The sequence below is a fragment of the Cyprinus carpio genome, chromosome A25, assembly GCF_018340385.1.
Source record: "Cyprinus carpio isolate SPL01 chromosome A25, ASM1834038v1, whole genome shotgun sequence".
Classification (NCBI taxonomy): Eukaryota; Metazoa; Chordata; class Actinopteri; order Cypriniformes; family Cyprinidae; genus Cyprinus; species Cyprinus carpio.
The window spans coordinates 6,958,816-6,978,721 of NC_056596.1; the positions used below are offsets into that span (position 1 = coordinate 6,958,816).

A 19,906-nucleotide genomic window follows, 5' to 3' on the forward strand; every position below is an offset into this window, starting at 1 on the left:
CTTGGAAGTAAAGAAGTTCATAAAGTCATTATTGCTGTGCTGTTGGGAAATGTCTCAGTCTGCTGATGCTTTATTGTTTGTTAAATTAGCCACTGTACTAAATAAATACCTGGTTTAGTGTTTGTTTTCTTTTAAAAGAAACTAAAAGTAAGCAGATCTAGCAGTTTTTAAGGATTTTTCTGTATGTAGAAGTACTTTCCCTCCATGCAATATGAAATACCCCTAGTTTTGTTTTCTTCCAGCTGCTCTCTTTAGGGTGCGAGTGTGCTTGTTATACAACGGTGTCAGACTGTTTTCCTTAATCTTCCTTAAGCGTAAAGGAGCAACTGTGTCTAAAGTGTTAGAAAAAGAGTCAATAGTTTCTGTTACACCAAGTTTTTTCTGAGCTATTGGATATTCTGAGGAGTTGAGACAAATCGGGAAGATTATTTACAAAACCAAGGAGTTGAATTTTGCAGCTTTAGCTATATGGGGTATACATGAGACTAGATGATAATCTGATATATCACTCTTCTGCAGAATCAATAGAGTTTAGAATGTCTTTAAATGCTGATCCCATGATTCTTCATGTCATTCCAGACGGACATGATGATGGTGAGATCCGATCTCTGTGTTAGACTTCTTGTACATACAAAAATCTCACTGGATTATTACTATTAATGGCAAAAGGAATGTTTGGAAATGTAAACTTATATTTCCAACTGACACACTACAGCAAAAGATGGAAATAATTGGGCTGCATTTCTCAAAAGCATCTTGAGAAGTTGTTTGTAGAGACATTGGTAGCAATGGATCTACGACCTACTTGGGCTTTACGATGCTTTTGGGAAATGCAGCCCTGGTTTAAAACCTTTTTTTTTTTTTTTTTTTTTTTTTTGTGAAAACAGTAATGGCATAAGACTTATGCAAAGTACTGTAGTCAACTTTATAGTTCTTAGTGTGAACGGGCCTTGAGCAAACAGTTATTTCTGGTAGCACGTTTTAAACTTTTATTGCAAGGTGCAAATTGTAAATAACTGGTGGATACGTGATTTCAAAGGATCCTGAAACCCAAGAAGACTGAAGAAAAGGAACCCGAGGTAAACGAAGACAAAGTTCCAGAAGAAACTGCTGAATCTCCCAGCACCACTGAGAACTATCGCTTCACGCGATCCATGGCTCGTACTTCAGAAACAGGTGCATGTCTAACAGATCTGCTGATATTATATACAAGACATAATTGTTTTGACAAGTAAGTATTTCAATTATTTATATATTTTCCTGTTATAGATGACAGTGGAGGGTCAAAATCCAAAGGGGATGGCCGGTGAGCATACTGTAAATTAGTTTTCCTCATTATAGTGAATGGATCCATGCCGTTTGTTTTCTAATAGTCTTTGTGCTTTTCTGTCAGACCTTCACGTTTAGGCTCAAAGCGTCACGCAGCTCAAGAAATCAACACACCCAAAAAGAAACAATCTCCTCCAAAGAAAGTGCCTCACGGTATGAGCATCCCTGACCACAGTAATGCTGCCCATCATCCAAAATGAATCCATTATGAAGCCACAACAGTCTTTTGAGTCTTTAGAATAAAGCTTTCTGCAGAAGTCCACTTGAGGATTTTCTGTGGTTTTCTGCATTCGTTAAAAAGGGGGTTTTTTTGATTTGATTAACAAGTCTTTGATCTAGTCTGTGTCCGTTTGTTGTGTCCCTGTAGAGTATCGCTCCACACATGCGCTCGTTCATGCACACTGGCAAGAACCAGATGCTGATGATGACGCCTGGCTCTCTGGGCCGCAGCACCGTCATGAAGTCCTTCATCAAACAATCTGCCACCAAAACTGACGTCAAGGTGAGCAGGGATACTTTTGTATTTCTGAGTAGTCTAATATGTTGGGCTGCACCAGCTATAAATGTAGAAGTTGTTTTAGTTGGTAATTGTACTTCCTGTCTTTCCCTCTCAGTTGGGCTCTGGATCTGTGGTGAGTATAAACACAGTGAATCCAAACTGAGGTCATTTCCATGTCAGTCAAAACTATTTCTGTTTGACACTTCCTGTATTATGAGAGGTCATTTGTTTGTTGGTTACTTACACTACCGTTCAAAAGTTTAGGGGTTGGTTTTTAAAGAAATTATTGCTTTTATTAAGCAAGTTTGCATTAAATTGATCATAAATTGAGCTGTTCTTTTGTTTTGTTTTTATTAATTAAAGAGTTCTGAAAATAAAATGTATCTACATTTGCACAAAAATTAAGCAGCTCAACAGGTTTTCAACATTAATGTTTAGAAATGTTTCTTAAGCAGCAAATCAGCATATTAGAACGATTTCTGAAGAATCATGTGACACTGAAGACTGGAGTAATGATGCTGAAAATACAGCTGCGCATCACAGGAATTTCATTTTTAAATATATTCAGACAGAAAACGGTTATTTTAAATTGTAATAATATTTTACAGTATGACAGTTTTTACTAGATTTTATCAAATGCAGCCTTGGTGAGTATGAGACTTCTTTCAAAAAAAAAAAAAATTTAATAATTACTGATCCCAAACTTTTAAACGGTAGTGAAACACCTTTTAATGGGCACTTTGTCTCTAAAGTGAAACGGATCTGTCGGATTAACCTCATCACTCATGTAGTGGATGGATGTGTGTCTTTGTGGTTTGGGAAGTTCACATTCACCCCTTTTTGTATCAGAGACATTTGCCAGAAATCTGTCTGTTGTTTTTAATCATTGCTTTTCACATAAAGCAAAAGAACCTGTCCTTATGTGTTTAACTCAAGCTTTCATCATCATCGTTTAAAACCCGAGTCACTCGCTTCATTTCTGCAAGAGTTTTTATTTTTATGATCACTCTAAAATTGTCACTAATCCTCCAGGAGCGAGAACGGCAGAAGTGGGACGCCTTGAACAAGAAAATAGAACAAGAGAATGAACGAAAGAAAAAGATCGAGGAGGAGAGACGAAAGAAACAGGGAGGAAATGAAAAGGTGGGAAGTTTCTTGTATGCGTTTGCCGTTGATCGATTTGGTACTATTCAATAAATCTGAAATATTAATCTAATTTAAGTGTGAATGCAAATCAGGACTCAAAAGTGAATTCTGTTCGCTTTAGGAAGCGGGGACGAGCGTTTGAAACGGGTTGTTGAGGCTCGAGTGAAAGGGAAAAGGAGAAGGAGCAGGAAAAGAAAAAGAAGATTGAAGAAAAGATGGCACAGCTGGAGAAGAAAAATGACATGGTACTGAAGAAACCCATAGTAACCATAAAGCTTTATAGTGTTAAGTTGGATGGTTCATAATCTCTCTTCTCTCTCTCTCTCATGCTCTCTCTCTCCCTTGTCTCCAAAGATCTTGTCTCCAAAGATCTTCCTCTCTCTCTCTCTCTCTCTCTCTCTCTCTCAGCTGCGTGTTGAACGGTTGGCTGAGGAGAAAGCCAAGAGGAAGGTGGCCACTAAACGACAGGAAGACCTGGAGCTGCGCAAGAAACAGGAAGAGGCAGCCAGACAAAAGAAACTTCAGCAAGTTGTAAGTCAACCTCAGCAATCGATCAAAGTGGAGAGTCCATGTTGAAAGAAATTCAATACACAACAAATAATGAAAGTGTGCTTTACATGCATTGTGTATTTATTTTTTGCAACAACTTTTCAGTCCAAAAGCAAATAATATTGAGCCTAATATGATAGATGTATTTTATTTCTAGATTTACGTTTTATATAAAACATAAAAAACATTTGTCTCATGCACACTAAGGCTGCATATTTTTATCTATTTAATAAACGGTAATATAACAATTTGAAATAGAAATCTAGAAATGTTTGTTACTGTCACTTTGAATCAATTTAATGCATCCATGGATAAAAGTGAATTATATTTTATTTTATTTCCTAATTGTAGTTCATATACTTAACCGTTTTAATCATGTATATACTCGTATTTTTCTTCAGGAGGAAGAGGAGCAGCGACACCAGGAAATGCTGGCCAAACGCAGGGCTGAAGAGGAGAGGAGAAGGCCCGCAAACTGGCCGAGGCCACCGCGCTCTGGAACTGAAGAAGGAACTAGAGCGGGGAGAAAAGAAGAAGGAGCGGGGAAAGAGAACGCGAGCTGGAGCGAGAAAGACAGGCTGCAGCTGAGAAGTTGGTGTTAATTTTTCGTGCATGTTTAAAATGATGACATTTAAAGATACTGAATATGCATGTTTGTGTCTTGCAGAGGAGAAAGACTAGAGAGAGAGAAGGCTATCGCTCTTCAGAAGGAACTGGAGAGAGCAGCCAGAGAGAAGGAGAGGAGGGAGCTGGAGGAGAAGAGGAAGATGGTGAGAATCTTCTTGTTTTTTATCCAAATGATGGTTGATTGTTGCTTTTTCTATTTCTGTCATGTGGAATATCATTGGTCCAAAATCAAGCTCCTTGTAACCATATATTAAACATCTGATGTCTTCTGCTTTACCTGGTTTTTTTTTAAACAAGGACAGAACAATTATCGAGAATTATGGAAGACACTTGAGCTACACAACAATCCCAGAATCCTATCAAATTTGTGTTCCTTTAACAGGAAGAGCAGAGAAAGGCTGAAGAGGAGAAGGAAGCCCAGCGCGGAAACTTGGCTGCAGCCTCTGCCCCGGCGCCCCCTACAGTTACAGCACAGGTAAAGTCTTTTAAAGTATTATGTACTCTTATAGTATTTAGTAATTTTGAATAGCTATATGCGCATGCATATTTATTTTATTAAAATATATTTTATTAATTGTGCGTTTGTGTGTATATATTACAAACTGTTTTTATTAAGTACATTCTAAATCCATTTGAAATGTGTTTTTGTAAAATAAACAGGTCTCTGCCGCAAAAACGCATGCAGCTAATATGCTCAACACAACTGTAACTAAGAGTTCGGCTCTAAACATGACTGTAGATATTGAGGTAAAGACCTTTGCTTTCCCAGATCTTTCCACGCCTGTTCATTTTTGTTGTAGTAAATGCTAAGTGTTTAATGAATATACTACTAATACATATTCACTATTCCATCTCCATAGAGCTCTGTTCTGAAGACTCCAGTAGGGAAAGGAGCTGCTCACAATAAGACCATCGATCACGGAGCTGGACTTAACGTGACTGTAGACATTGAGGTGAGGCGTCTTTTTCCCCTCGCTGAATGAGGGAATGTGTCGGATAAAATTACGTACTAAGCACAGAATAGTTCCCCAAGAAGGAAAGCAGTGAAGACTTAAATTTCCACTTGGATATTTTTTCCTTGTAATATAAGCCACTGACTTCTTCTAAATGAGTTTTTCTGTTTGCTTAGAAACACAAACCAATCTCAGATGTCTGGAACAGCTGGTTCTGACCCCATCTCTTGTTTTATATTTCACAGCAATCTCCACAATCATACCAGATCACCCCTAAGGGCCAGAAAGTGACTGTTTTAGTGAATCCTGAAGATTACGGCATGGACCAGAACAGTGATGACTCCACAGATGATGAATCCGCGCCCAGGAAACCCATCCCATCCTGGGCTGAGGGTATGACACTTATTGGCAACTACTGGAAATCTGGGCTGAGGGTATGACACTTATTGGCAACTACTGGGTCATGTTATGTTCTATTTGAGCGCTGGTCAGTGGTCCACATGGTTTGCACTGAATTCTGATTTGAGCAATTTTTGGATCTACCATTGTAACTTCAGCTCATGTTTATTCTGTAGTATCTAAACCATTGCTACTCTATTATCCTGTTGTTATTTTTTTTTTGTGCAGGTACGCAGTTGCAGCAAGCCATCATGAAGCACTATTACAATCCACTGGATCTCAATTCATATTTCGGAGAACCTGAACCGCCCAAACTGGAGGCGATCTTCAGGCGGACCAAGCCTCGCTTCTTTAAACGCACTAGCTCTGCCGTATGGCATTCTCCACCACGTTTGGGAAATCTTGGCAATTAATAAGCAGATGTATTTTTTTCCCCTACTTTTCTGTCGTCTTTTTTATGTTGTTGTCTTTTATACTCTAAGCTCACTTTAATAAAGCCTTTTAAAAATATATATGTCAGTAGGTTAGATTTGGGGGGTGGTGAAAAGAGCAGAATGTGTAATTTAGATTACACAGAAGAAGATGGGGTTTGATGGCAGTTTTCTGATGCTGAGGACCGATTGAGATGGGCTCGGTTTAATTTACCTGGTTTTTTTTTTTTTTTTTTTTTTTTTTTAAATGGGACTACTTTGTCACCCATGTATTTAAATATAGCATCACATGTAATAAAGTTGGAAGTGTACACAGGAGCTGCTACCAATGTGATGTAGAAAATATGGGCATGGCGTATGCATACAAAAATCACTTCGCGAAGTGTGTAAGAATTAGTCTGGACTGTTAATAAAAGGTGTAATTTCTAAATGTCTGTGCAATTACTTTTAGTAGTTTTTCATGGATGTCTACATTTCTTTGACAAAAAAATAAACAAATTTAATTCATAGCATGTTCTAATTTTTTTTTTTTTTGGGTCATTCTTGCCACACAGTGCTGTTAGAGTTAGTTGTAATTTATTGAAATATTTTTCTAGTACAAATTTAAAAAGAAAAAGCTTCGCCACAGCAAACTTGAATGACCATCAGAAATGTGCACTTGTGGCTGTAAAGTGTTTTGATAAACATCCGAGAGGATACGATGAGAAAAAGCATTTGCTAAATTAATAATTATGTTAGGGTCTGACTCTGGCGAGAATCTACAAGACGGTTCTGGAATCTGGATTACGGCCAATGCGCATGCGCAGATGACGGCAGTCACTCCTTTCAAGAGCGCGCACGCCAGTGGAAAGTTTCATCGTCACTGGCGGCGTCGCGCATCCGAGGGACAGCATTCACGAGGGAGAACAATCTGAAATCAACACGCAGGTGAGCGCGCACGCCAGTGGAAAGTTTCATCGTCACTGGCGGAGGGCTGTGTTATGATTGGTCACTGGTTTATTATAGCTGCTCGTTTTGCTTTATAATAACGGGAGCAGTTGACGGCAACACGCATAATATAGTCCCGTTATTTTAAAGCATTTCTGAATATATGTGCGACAAGTGGACTGATATTTTTTATATTTATTATAAATTAGTATTTCGACACTCCACATGTTTACATGTGATATACAATAGCCTATATTCCTTACTCATGTGTTAAATAATTAGGTAATGTTGTATAAAAAAATAATAATACAAACTGCGTGTTGTCATTGGCGATATTATATTGAATTTTGTTTGATATTGTTGAATATATTTAGATGTATTTAGATTAAATTTTGTACAGCGCATCTTTATAGACTGTATAAAAACAGATCTTGACGTAGAGCCGTGAAAAGATGTCGGACATGGCCTCCGTACACAAACACAGATAACTACACACAAACACACACTTTTTTCATTTCTGTCAGTACACGTTTCGTTACGCAGGTACCAAGATATTCAGATGAACGTGATGACCAGACTGTTAAACTAGATCATTATTGTGAAATAATGCAGGATGACGTCACGACTTTTGTTTTTATAAATCTTTGCGCTGTAGATGTGACCGGGGCTAGTTGTCACGCTTTTGCTCCAGTTACATTTTGATAGGATTGGATTATTTTGGAGTGAAATTCTGTAGAGACACAAACTATAAAGTCTTGACTATTATGAGAAAAAGAAAGACATGGTTCAAGTTAACACTATAGCAGTAAAGTCTTGACTATTGCATGGGGATAATTGTTATAAAAGCTACAAAAATAAAAGACAAAACATTGTTTTGACCAACGAATAGTGTAATTAATATATCATTTTCTAACATTTTAAAAACAAGTTACAACTTGCCCAACCCCAGAATTTATAGAAAATGCCCTTGCACTGAGATCAAAGTTCAGTTAAAGTCCTAATTTTCCTTCAGATCTTTCATTATGTATGAATGTGTGTCAGTATGTGTTTATATATTCTCTGCCCTAACTATTATAAAAACATGATGATGGCGGAATTTTATTTGGAAGGTAAAATTCAGTAAAGGGACAAATCTATGCGTGGCAGGGGGAGCTTCTGCTAGTGGGCCACTCGACCCGTCACCACTAGAGGCAGCATCCACTCAACCCATCGCTCCTAAATGTGGCTTCCACTCGACCCGTCACCTCTAGAGGCTGCATCCACTTGACCCATCGTCGCTAAATGCGGCTGCCACTCGACCCGTCATCACTAGAGGTAGCTGCCACTCGACCCATCGCTTCTAAATGTGGCTGCCACTCGACCCGCCACCACTGGAGGCAGCTGCCACTCGACCCGTCACCACTAGAGAGGCAGCTGCCACTCGACCCGTCACCACTAGAGGCACTCGACCCATGGTCATGTTAAATGCGGGCTCCCACTCGACCCGCCACCACTAGAGGCAGCTGCCACTCGATCCATTGCCGTTAAATGCGGCTACCACTGGACCCATCACCACTAGAGGCAGCTGCCACTCGACCCATGGTCGTTAAATGTGGCTACCACTCGACCCGTCATCACTAGAGGCGGCTGCCACTCGACCCATCACCACTAGAGGCAGCATCCACTCGATCCATTGCAGCTAAATGCGGCTGACCACATCACATCAGCTATCGAGACCCATCGCTTCTAAAATGCGGCTGCCACTCACCACTAGAGGCAGCTGCCACTACGACGCCCGACCCATAGAGGCAGCTGCGCTAAAACCATCGCGTAAATGCTGGCTGCAAACTCAACCCGTCACCACAAGAGGTAGTAGCATCCAATCGATCCATTGCCGCTAAATGCAGCTGCCACTTGACCCATTGTCGCTAAATGCGGCTACCACTCGACCCATCACCACTAGAGGCAGCTGCCACTCGACCCATTGTCGCTAAATGCGGCTACCACTCGACCCGTGATCACTAGAGGCAGCTATGCTAGCATAGGGAAACATAAGGAAAGATGGCAAGTGTTCCTGTGGCTCAGTGGTAGAGCATTGTGTTAGCAGTGGAAAAGGTCATGGGTTCGATTCCCAGGGAACACAATTACTTTAAAAAAAAAAAAAGGTATAGCCTGAATGCACTGTAAGTCGCTTTGGATAAAAGTGTCTGCTAAATGCATAAATGTAAATGTAAATTGGTAGATTTTTGTGAAAGTGTTTGTTTAATGAGTTTTTGTGTGTGTAATTTATGAATGTAGAATATGAAGGAGAGAGAATGGTTGCTTGCTGATGTTCTGTTGCACATCTATTATGACTCCTCCTCCTGAACTTTCCCTTGCCTTGTATTGTGCACTCTGATTGGCTGTAGGTTGTCGCCAATGTCATTTCCAGTCAAAACACTTCACGGTTCCAGATATTTAGCATGCCAAATATCTCACTGCCATCAGCGCTTCTCTCAAATGTGTGCCTGGCATAAGTGACACATCTCATTTGACAAATTTTCTCTCTTCATTGAACCTCTCTCTCTTTTTCAGAAATGGGTCGCCTAACAGTACTAGTACTGTTACTCTGTCTGACTCTTGTGGTGTCAGGTGTGGCCAAACGAGGGGGTAGCAGTAAAAGGCGGATCCAGCTGGGGCAAAAAAAGTGGCGGAAGCTCAAACAAAGGTGGAAGCAGCACAGGAAACCAAGGTAGCAGCACAGCAATAAAGGCACTTCATCACGTGGTGGGACACACTCGTCCCCTGGAAAACTATCCTCGGCAACCCCAAGTACCAAAACAGAATCCACCGCCCTACCCTGGTACTGGTGGTGGGTCTCCGGGGCAGGGCAGATATCCACCAGCAGGCTCTAACCCAGGTCAAGGATACCCTAACCAAGGTAGCTACCCAGGACGTGCTGGCAATCCGGCCCAAGGTGGTAACCCGGCCCAAGGTGGTTACCCCGCCCAAGGTGGTTACCCCGCCCAAGGTGGTTACCCGCCCCAAGGTGGTTACCCGCCCCAAGGTGGTTACCCCGCCCAAGGTAACTACCCAGGGCGTAGTGGTTACCCAGCACAAGGTGGTTACCCAGGGGGAGGATCATATCCAGGAGCAGGTTCGAACCCCAACAGGTACCCTGGGACAAGCCGGAGGATATGGAAATCCTTACCCAGCTGGAGGGCTCTTATCCAGGTTATCCAGTCCGTGGAGGTTGCCCAGCCCCTAACCAGTTTGGTGGAGGTATTGCAGACGGAGCAGGTGCAGGTGCAGGGTGGATATCCAGGAGCGGGCACAATATCCTTACTGGAACCCCAAAAACAAAATTATGAGCCCAGGCTACGGTGGCAACTATGGTAGTTATGGGCAAGGTGGCAGATCACCTTTCGCCCAGTCAGGGCAGAAACATGGGTATGGCCCCTTCATATAAAATCAAAGGGGTTTGGCAAGCAGTGCGATTATGGCGGCTGGGGGGTTGGGGCGGTGGCTGGGTATGGCTCTGGGATATGGCCTCGGAAGTTTCCCCCGCCCCCGTTTCAATTTCCACAACCCACAGGAGGAATACTACTACAATAACTACATGTACAAACGTTATGGCCAACCTCCTCCTGACGGAACGTGAATGGGAAAACACTAACTCTCAAGGTCGAAGCCCAGGCGATGCAGGATCGACCTCTGCTCCGGACAAGGAAACATTAACCCTCATGACATCTTCCAGAATCCTCCACCGCAGTCCTATGATAGCTTCATGGACAAGTGTATGAAGAGGACAGACTTGCTCCGAGAGGAAAACGGGAGGGAGAGCGATCGAGGAGATCCACTGACTTAGATGAGGCTAAAGCAGCAGAAGTAGGTGATGATCCTATTGGTGCTCAAGAAAACACCACAAGCAACAATAGCACTGCAGAAAGAGACAAATCCGGAACCTCTTCAGTTGTAACGTCAAGTCCACCCGAAACACCAAGGTGAATCTCAAAAGCAAACCCACGGAAAGAATATCTGATGATGATGATGATGACGAGGTTTAGCATTTTGGAGATCGGTCTATCCTGTGCTAATTGAGCAAAATGAAAGCACGGCGTATTGTGTCGAGCTCTACATGGTCTATGCTGAACAGCATGCAGAAAAAACAGGTGCAAGTGATCGCAGTAACATAGATGATAGAACCAGCAACAGTAGTGCTGACATATCTCGACCCTTCAACCATGGAGTCATGCTGCTCTTCACTAGCATTCTGTCACTTATCTTCAGTTTCCTTCTACACTGAAATTCTGGAAAAAGTTACACATAAAGCCATCGAGTCAGAGACTGAGAAAGCCATCGAGTCAGACAGAGAAATGTTTTGTTAGGAATTCGTCTAGGATCTTTAGAGACTTTGGACAAGGTATTCTCGAAACAATACTTGAAGAGTCAACAGAAAGTACTGACACTTCTCACAATGACTCCTGTATAGTTACTCTACTAAATTGCAACATGAGCCACCTAACAATTTATCATGAGCCCAACATCTTAAAGCAATTTCTAAAGTAACTAAAAACATTTGCATACATCCCTCTACTTTTTACAGTGTTCACATCCCATCACTGCCATATTCTCTGCAGTGTTTTTGGTGAACAGCTGAGTGTCGCATGAACCCTTTATTATCTTCAGTTTAAACAAAATTGTGCATGGCAGTGGCATTTGACTTTATTGTTTTTCCACTGGCAACAGCAATTACAACTAACCATGATTATTTTGTTGAAGCTTCCAGTTCTGTTCTCATGGCAGTTCTTTTTGAGAACAGCTCTGTTCTGTGTTCTGATGGCAAACCTATATGTGTAGTAAAATTTTGTGTTGTAGTGTTACCCTTTCGTTGTTTGGACTGTTAACTTAGGGATTAACTCTCTACTGATGTATTTATTTCTTTTAAATTATAATTAGAAATTATAATTGTGTTTTTTATTTCATTCCACCTTCTCTAACTCTCATGTTTTTAAAAGTGAAAAAAACACTCTCCGTGTGTGAAAGGCTCCTTACTGAATGTTTTTTGTGATCACAACTGTTTGGTTTTTAACTCCGTATGTCCGATAAACCCTTTCCTTGTCGATTTAATTCATATCAGTTTGTACATTAAATATAACACTAATGCAGGTCAGTTTAATGAGATAAATCAGCATTTTATAAAAAGCTGGATCTTTATCAGTTGCTTGGTGCTGTGGTTTCTCTGAATATAAGTGCTGAACATTCAAGTAGATTATCATCACAGCTTGGCACTCTGCTAAATCATTTATCTAGAAGGACTGTGTCGAGCACTGGATGACCAGTTGAAGGCAATGCTTAACGCCTTTATTGTACTCAACTGCATATGTATTGTGTATGCCTTTGAGATGTTGTGAATGTTGAAACTGTGTATAATGTTTCCATCACTGGGATTAAAGTGATTAAATGCACCTTAGTTCTGTGTCTGCCTATTTACGTTTTAATATTTTTGAAAACTCATTGCCCTTACTCTTGAAGAAAACCCTAAATTGGCCCAGTGTTTGTTCCAGTTCATGTTAATGTTTCGTTGCTTAGGGCTTCTTGTTTACAGATGTCACTTGATGTCCATTGCAGAATCTGGTCCCTGAAGCAAAACTAGTTTCTCCTGTTATGGTGCAATGTGTTGTGATAGTGTCCACTGGAATAGTCATTTTTGTTGTTTTTGTCTTTGATATCCATTCAAGTGTACTTGATATCCTCATGTTGACACATATTACAAACTTAATTATACCCTAAGTGGAAAACTGTGAGCCTGTTGTCGGTTTGTAAGACTATGAGGAGTGAAAGTCCAAATACAGGACTAATTGCGTTAAAGCATTCAAAGGTGAAAGCTGTTAGAACCCATTTTATCATCACCGGGGTTTTGGAATACAAATTAACCCTCGGCGAAGAACGACTTCAGCACAAACAGTGGATCACAGGAGATGAAAATCCCTTGTTTGGTGATCATTACTGTGGTTAATCAGGCAGATACACACAAAAAAACCCACAAACAGATGTAATTGATGTAATTTGAGACATCACACATGAGACACTGACACATGCCACAAACAGATAACCTCCCCGTGCTGAGATGCGTCGTATCATGTGTCACGATACAGATATTGTCAAAAAAAGCATAAAAAATGGGCAAATATTAAGAGGTTTTAGCATTTCCAATTAATGTAGGCATGCGTTGCATGCTTGTGTTGCTTGACCCCTCCCCGATAATATCAATGGTGATGAAAGTAAAGTAACATTCAGACAGAATGTTCTGAACACAAACGTACCACTTCAGTTGATTTTATGCCTTATTTGATCAAAATGTGTGATCACTCATACTCTACTTATAATGTATAATATTTAATGTTTAATGACACAGTTGATGAAAGAGTAGTTAATTTCCACTCACTGGCCTGTTTAGCCTTTTCATAAAACATGCTACAGATTAATAAAATAACATGTAGGCTATACATGCATTTCGTACTTGGTGGTTTGTTATAAGCATTTTTGGTTTGTAAAAATGACAACATAGCCTACATGTTTTTGAACTTAGTTTTTCGTTGCACTTACAGATTTTGGACCAGCAGGTGTCTTATAACTTTAAATTTGTGGGCTAGATATAAATTTCACATAGCCTATAAATACATCTGCCCTTTTATGGGAAACAAGGAGAACACAGAGTAATCTTAGACAACTTAATCCAGATATTTAATCAAATCCGCAAATTCGTTTGAAGAACCAATTTGCCAGAAATCAGTTATCACGATTAGAAGACCTGGCATCTTTCAAATCATCTCAGATGTATTTAACAAGGTACGAAGAAGAGCGGGCCCCTGGACAGAGATGGTGCATACGTTTTGCATACTTCAAATGGAAAGTGTTAAAACAGTAAAACTCTAGCAGGAATTTTTTCCTCTAGCAATGTTAGGATTAGTATTGATGCATGACTCCATGTACTCACATATCAAACCTTTTTTCACGTATCAAACCTGTTCACCTTTTTATTCATTACACAGGTTCGTGTTTTAAGTTTTAAAGGAATAGGCCAATACACCAAAAATGCAAATTTGGGGAAAATTTACCATTGGGACATCCAAGATGTAAAATGAACATGAGTCCTCTATCCATAATATTACTTTCTCATCTGAATCAGGAGAGAAATATGCACAGATCAAGTAGGCCCTATCATCTACAAGTGAAAACAATCCAAAAACAGTTCTAAGCAATTATGTTGCTGGATTTTGATGTAAAAGGATGGATTATGGACTGGTATTTTGGCCATAAGTGATAATTTAACACCTTAGCAATGGATTTGTTTCTTACAAACATGCAGCTTTTCACAAGACATTAATTGATCTACTAGATTGGTGTTGATTACTTGTGGATTCTGAGATGTTTGGCATGTTTTTACAACAATTATCTATACTTCAGACATTCTGTTAACGAACTTTGTCAACTACTTGTCAGTTGTAGACTGTTAGGTTAGAGTTAGTAGAATAAGTTGACATGGACTTGCCAAAGTAACTTAATAAGTAGTGTGTTGGGGGGACCAGTAAAAATAAAGTGTTACCATGATGCTTTTTGGACTTTCATTCTGATGATGGCACCCATTCACTGGTGAGCAAGGGATGAATTTCTCCAAATTTGTTCTTCTGATGACGAAACTCGTGAAGTTCCTCTGATTATTTGATGCTCTAATTAAACTTTTAATATAAAATCTGTTTTGCATGTTGTTTTGGGTTCATATGAGTCTGTCTGTCCCGTGAGAGAACTAGTAGACCACCTTCGCATTTTCAAAGCGGGCACTACTGTATGTCACTCATGCGCTCGTGCACATGTCAGCAATGGATCTGTTCTTTTTCTTGTAACTGTATTTACCTATCTCCTCACTCATGAATATTTCTCAGAGTAGTGCGGGTCTCGCACCGTGCTGCCTGCCTCTTACTAGTTTCGAGAACATCCTTTTGTTTCTCTTCAGTATAACTCTCGCCACAGCCATCATTTGTATCAACGTGTCCGTGTTTGTGTCCATCGTGATGAACAGATCCCTGCGCAGCGAGAACCGCTTCATGTACATGCTCAGCACGTGTCTCAGTGACTTCTGCACGGGCGTCTCCTATTATTATGTTGGAGTTATGGATGTACGCGATCAGAGTCGGCGTCAGAGCAGATCTACTGGAGGGGCATTGGATCATCGGCGGGGGGGCACTGTCGTTTGATAAATATTTTTTAGACGCATTGGCAAACATCATAGTAGCATGGAAATCCAGACCTAATCTGAAAGATCTATATAGAATGACAATGAACGCTTTAGACTTGGGTTTTTATCTAAAAGAGGAACAAAAGACAGGGCTGAAATTTGCTGTTTTGCCGACCGGATAAAGCAAGAGTCAGTTAGCTCCAATGATATATATAGAATGACATTCTACCCTAGAATGTTAGCCCCAGTGATCTATCTATATAAAATTGTGACGAGTGGGGCGGGGCCGAGAGCCGTGGGAACGGATGTGAGGCCGGTCCAATGGGTGATTGGGAAATGTGAGTAAATGGAGCGACACCTGCTCCACTCACCGGTCCCCTCTCGATTCCCACGGAGGAGATTGGGAGGATACAAAAGACGGGAGCGACGACAGTGAAGGACGAGAGAGGACCAGGCCTGGGCTTTATTTTGTGTTTGTGCGAGGCAGTCGCCCGTGAGGGGGCTGTCGCGCTGTTTTATCTTTATTTGGTTTATTAAAGTTTTATTTAAATGTTCGCCGGTGGTTCCCGCCTCCTTCTTCCCGTGACTATGGAGTTTTTTTATTATTACAAGAATGTCATTATATATTTTTTTTATTTTTTATTTTTACCTGTCTTGATTACTAATACACAACAGATGACGATTGTTAGTTAAAACGTTCCGATTCCATATAAGGTTTAGTATAGCCTAGTTCACGGCACTTTGCGAATGGACAGCGACTCAAGTAGCACGTAGTAGCCTATTCTCGCGTTCGAGTTCAGTAGCCTACATTTTTGGGAAAACGCGCGAGGAATTGCGGCTAATGTTATAACCTTGCACGTAGAGAGCGCTTTGAAGAGCTAAGATAGGCTAGGCTACATCGTTATCGGGAAACCCGGCCCAGAACACATAGCCTAAACAACAGAACAGGACAGAAAATAATAATATAAATATAGGCTACAAAATAAAAAACATAAAATAGGCCTACAATAAATAGCTAAAATATTTTTTTATACTTCAATAATTAACAAATTACGACGACAAAAATAAAACACTGAATCAGTTTGAAGCTTTGAAAAACCGGCAAAAAAAATGTCCCCATTAGACAACAAAGTTTTTTCGTTTAGATGTTTCTGAAAACGTAAGGCTTTTCTCTTCAGAAAAACGAGTTGGACATGATCACACAAATGTCCGCGTATTAAATCTTTTGGCGGTTGTCCGGAGCTAGCATTTGCAGAAAAAGCGCCAGCTCGGCTCTCATAGGACCGTGGTACTGGTGGTCGTGGCCGTATCTAAGTCTACTGATTGACGAGGCTGCGGAGGTCTAAAATCTTTTTTTTTTTTTTTTTTTAGAAATTTTTAAAATTAGCTGCTAACATTTGTCTCATAATATAGACGGACAAACTGTTCTTCAACTTGAAATGGATTTTGCGCGCACGCTGCCAAATCAAATGTAACAAGTTTACTCGGCGACCAATAAGCATTCACCATGACGAAGCCTATTAACGTGCCATGCACAACCAAAAATTATGCATTTTCCCCATTCTTTTTATTCGAATTAATTTAAGTTAAAGTTTGAACATTTAATATTAAAATAATAACTAAAAGGGATATTTTTTTTGGGCCACGCCATGGCCTGTAGGAGGGGCATCAATGACCGCTAGGGGGGGCACGGCCCTCGAATGCCCCACCACAGCGCCGACGCTGTACGCGATTATTATGACTCACCGACTCGCACTTTCAACATCGTTGCCACTTTTCTGGGTCTGTCCTATATGGCGATTCTGGCCGCGCAGGCGGACCGCTACCACGCGGTCTCAGCGCCTTTCAAATACTCGCAAGCCGAGCGCATGACGCGGAGCAGAACTCTGCTGGTGAGTTCTGGCCTACTGGCTTTATGCTTTTCTCATAGTGGCTGTTAATAATTTGGTGCCTGTGGAGGTGTGCTAAAAGAGTGACAGGCTTTGGTGGCTTTAGTAGTGAACATTTTCACCGTCATTATCATGATTGGGTTTGAACGTCAGGCTGTTCTTCATCGCCAGATTTCAGCTGGAACGCGAACCCCCGAGCGAGGAACGCGACAACAGCGCGCGTCCATTTATCTCATCATAATAGTGGCCGCGTGTTTTTCTGATCGCGTGGTTGCCTCTTTTTCTTCATGTTATTATATGCAATTTTGCGGGGTCTACGTGCTATACGTTCAGAAATGAGGGCACAGACCCCCTGCGCATTTTGGCGCGTCTCAATGCAGTCATCACCCCACACCATTACTGTACATCAGAGGCTGTACTGCACTCAGGAGCACCATAATGATTCAAGTCTGGAGAATAGCATGCTACAAGAGGAAAGGGTAAATCTATCACACGCGCACACGTGCAGTTTTTTCTCAAGGAAGAACTCTGAAAAATATCAGGAAGCCTGAAAATAAAAATGTAATATTTGTCAAGTCTTTCTACAGTAAACAGCTATATCTGTATATATTGAAACATGTTGTGCTGGTCTGCAGATTGAAATCTAGACCATGAGACATACAGCAGGCCTTTGTTTGGTATTGTCTCAGTAAAGTCCTCTTCTTCTTCTTTTTTCCATCCATTTTCCAACTCGCTTTATCGTCTGAAGGGTCACTTTCCCAGCGTCTCGGGCCCAGTCAGGGGACCCTGAACCGATCACACACACATATTCACACTTTTGTGTGATTTTACAGTGTCCAGTTCACCTATGCTGCATGTCTTTGAGTTGTGGGGGAACTCACACAGACACACGGAGAACATGCCAACTCTAGACAGAAAGGCTTCTCACTGTGCCACCCTCTTTTTCCCTGATTTTCCAGGTTAATCTCATTTATTGGCCATATTTCCTCCCATAATTTTCTCTTCCAGATTTAACCTTTACAATTTCTCTGTTGCACTCATATGTTATATTATGGCAAAAGTTGTTTCATTCTTTTTTTTCAGAGTGAACCCACAGAATGTGGAGAAGACTGTAGACAGAATGTAGCATTGATGTGACAAACCTCAAGCAAAAGGACTTTTTAAAAATTACTTAAATATTCAGTAAACATTTGTGAATCTAAACACACAAACAAAGTTAAAACTCTATGAGCAGTTTCATGTCCCTGTCCTTTTTTTTCCACTTGACGCATGTTGTATCTTGAAATAGTAGATAAATTTTAACAGGGCAAGTGTATTAATGTTTATGCGTTTTAATTTTACGTTGTGTGACCGGATCTTTATCATTTCTCTCTGCGTTGTGTTGCTAGTTTTAACCAGACCGGAACAACAAGAGACTTCTTTGGACCACTTTTTTTTATTCTGATGAATAAAAAGGAAAATTAGATGAAAACAAAAAAAAAAAGTCAAATCCGTGGAAGCATTTCTCCCCCACAATTTCAACATTGCACCTTTCCCCAGCTGATGCGCTTAACTGGGGTTTAGACCATGCGAACGTGCCATCATATTAGCAATTATTAAATGAACTGCCATATGATTAAATCAACAATATTTAAACATTTTTCTCCAATGTTGAACACATTTCACATGAATTCAAAACAACAATATTTAACAGAAACATTGGATAGAAAACATACCTGAATGAATAAAAAGGTAAAATTTATGAAAAAAAAAGTCAATACCGGTGGCCTTTTCTCCGCACAATCATTCAACGATTTGGACCCTGCCCAGTCCAAAACAGATAATTTTAGCGTAACCCCACGGCGAACTTACCAGTGGTTAATAAACACCAAAAGAAAATACATACTTCATGTTACCCAACCTCTTATGTAGTTTTACAATAAGATTAAATTGTATTTTTAAAGTCGGAAAAAAAAATACCATATTAGTCACAAGAAACAAGCTAATTTTAAAACTTTTTAGTGAGAAGCTCCAGCAGAACTCACCTTTCCCCCAGCTGCGCTTACCGCGAAACTGAAGGAAAAACAATGTACTCTACTATATGTACTATATGTACTATATTTTAACAATTACAAAATAACACTGAAAAATTACATACAAGGATAGAAGAAACAGCTCAAATAACATTCCAGATGAAAGAAAAATTCCCAGAATAGAAAAATCAATATATAAATATAGCTGCAAGCAGCGATGGCGGGCTCAAGCCATCAGCGCAATCGCCGCCCCGGGTGGCATCAGGAAAACTGTGCCCAGCGGGCCACATGCATTTACAGTAACTCTATGGCAGTCTGGTTTTAAGGATTCGACAAATTAAAGGGTTAATCCAAACATCAAGACTATGAAAGACACACACACACAGAACAATATATAAAACTTTAGTAACACTTTTAATAAGCGTTGTCAGTTATTAACATTAACTATATTAATTAACATGAAGAATAATTATATAGCATGTCAATGTCAGTTAATAGTCAAAACTTAAAAAAAAAATGTATCTGTTAACATTAGTTAATGCACTGTGAACTTTAAATCAACAAAACATTAATAAATTCTGTGAAAATATATTGTTCATGTTCATTTTTACTAATGTGTACAAATTACACCTTATTATAAAGTGTTACTAAAACCTTTATTGATTTACACTGTGTGCACAATTATTAGGCATGTTGATATTCTGATTTTTTTTTCCAAGCACATTTTAACCATTCCCAATGACATCAATATAATTATAACTACCATTAATTTGTATTCAATCATGGTATGAGTGATATATAATTGTCCATGAATGCTGGAAAGATGAAAAAAACTCCTTCTATTCAGGTGTGCAGATAAAATTATTAGAGGCAATTCTTTTTTTTACAGATGAAATGAGCCAAAAAAGATGAAAAGTCACAAAAATTTTAATTTCCCCCCAATGAGAA

General features: G+C 40.0%; 2 protein-coding genes, 1 long non-coding RNA gene and 1 pseudogene across 6 annotated transcripts in view; 3 read left to right on the forward strand and 1 right to left on the reverse strand.

Moving 5' to 3' along the window:
• LOC109112268 (SUMO-activating enzyme subunit 2-like) overlaps positions 1-19,906 on the reverse strand; it is a 176,253-nt gene that overhangs the window by 32,808 nt on the left and 123,539 nt on the right. The window lies entirely within an intron of this gene.
• On the forward strand, positions 1,047-1,479 carry LOC122135566. Its single transcript, XR_006153597.1, has 3 exons — positions 1,047-1,176; positions 1,270-1,306; positions 1,394-1,479. It is a non-coding gene; the product is annotated as an uncharacterized LOC122135566 (long non-coding RNA).
• Positions 1,736-4,574, forward strand: LOC122135565 (inner centromere protein A-like). Of its 2 annotated transcripts, XM_042715184.1 has the most exons (8): positions 1,736-1,831; positions 1,944-1,961; positions 2,861-2,971; positions 3,096-3,219; positions 3,383-3,505; positions 3,925-4,114; positions 4,194-4,293; positions 4,533-4,574. In XM_042715184.1, exons 4-7 carry the CDS (start codon positions 3,190-3,192, stop codon positions 4,202-4,204), a joined length of 354 nt encoding a protein of 117 aa, XP_042571118.1. In that variant the 5' UTR covers positions 1,736-1,831; positions 1,944-1,961; positions 2,861-2,971; positions 3,096-3,189; the 3' UTR covers positions 4,205-4,293; positions 4,533-4,574. The 2 variants fall into 2 exon arrangements, with proteins under 2 accessions (XP_042571118.1, XP_042571119.1); XM_042715185.1 differs by lacking the exon at positions 1,944-1,961.
• Positions 9,416-11,166, forward strand: LOC122135563 (annotated as a pseudogene).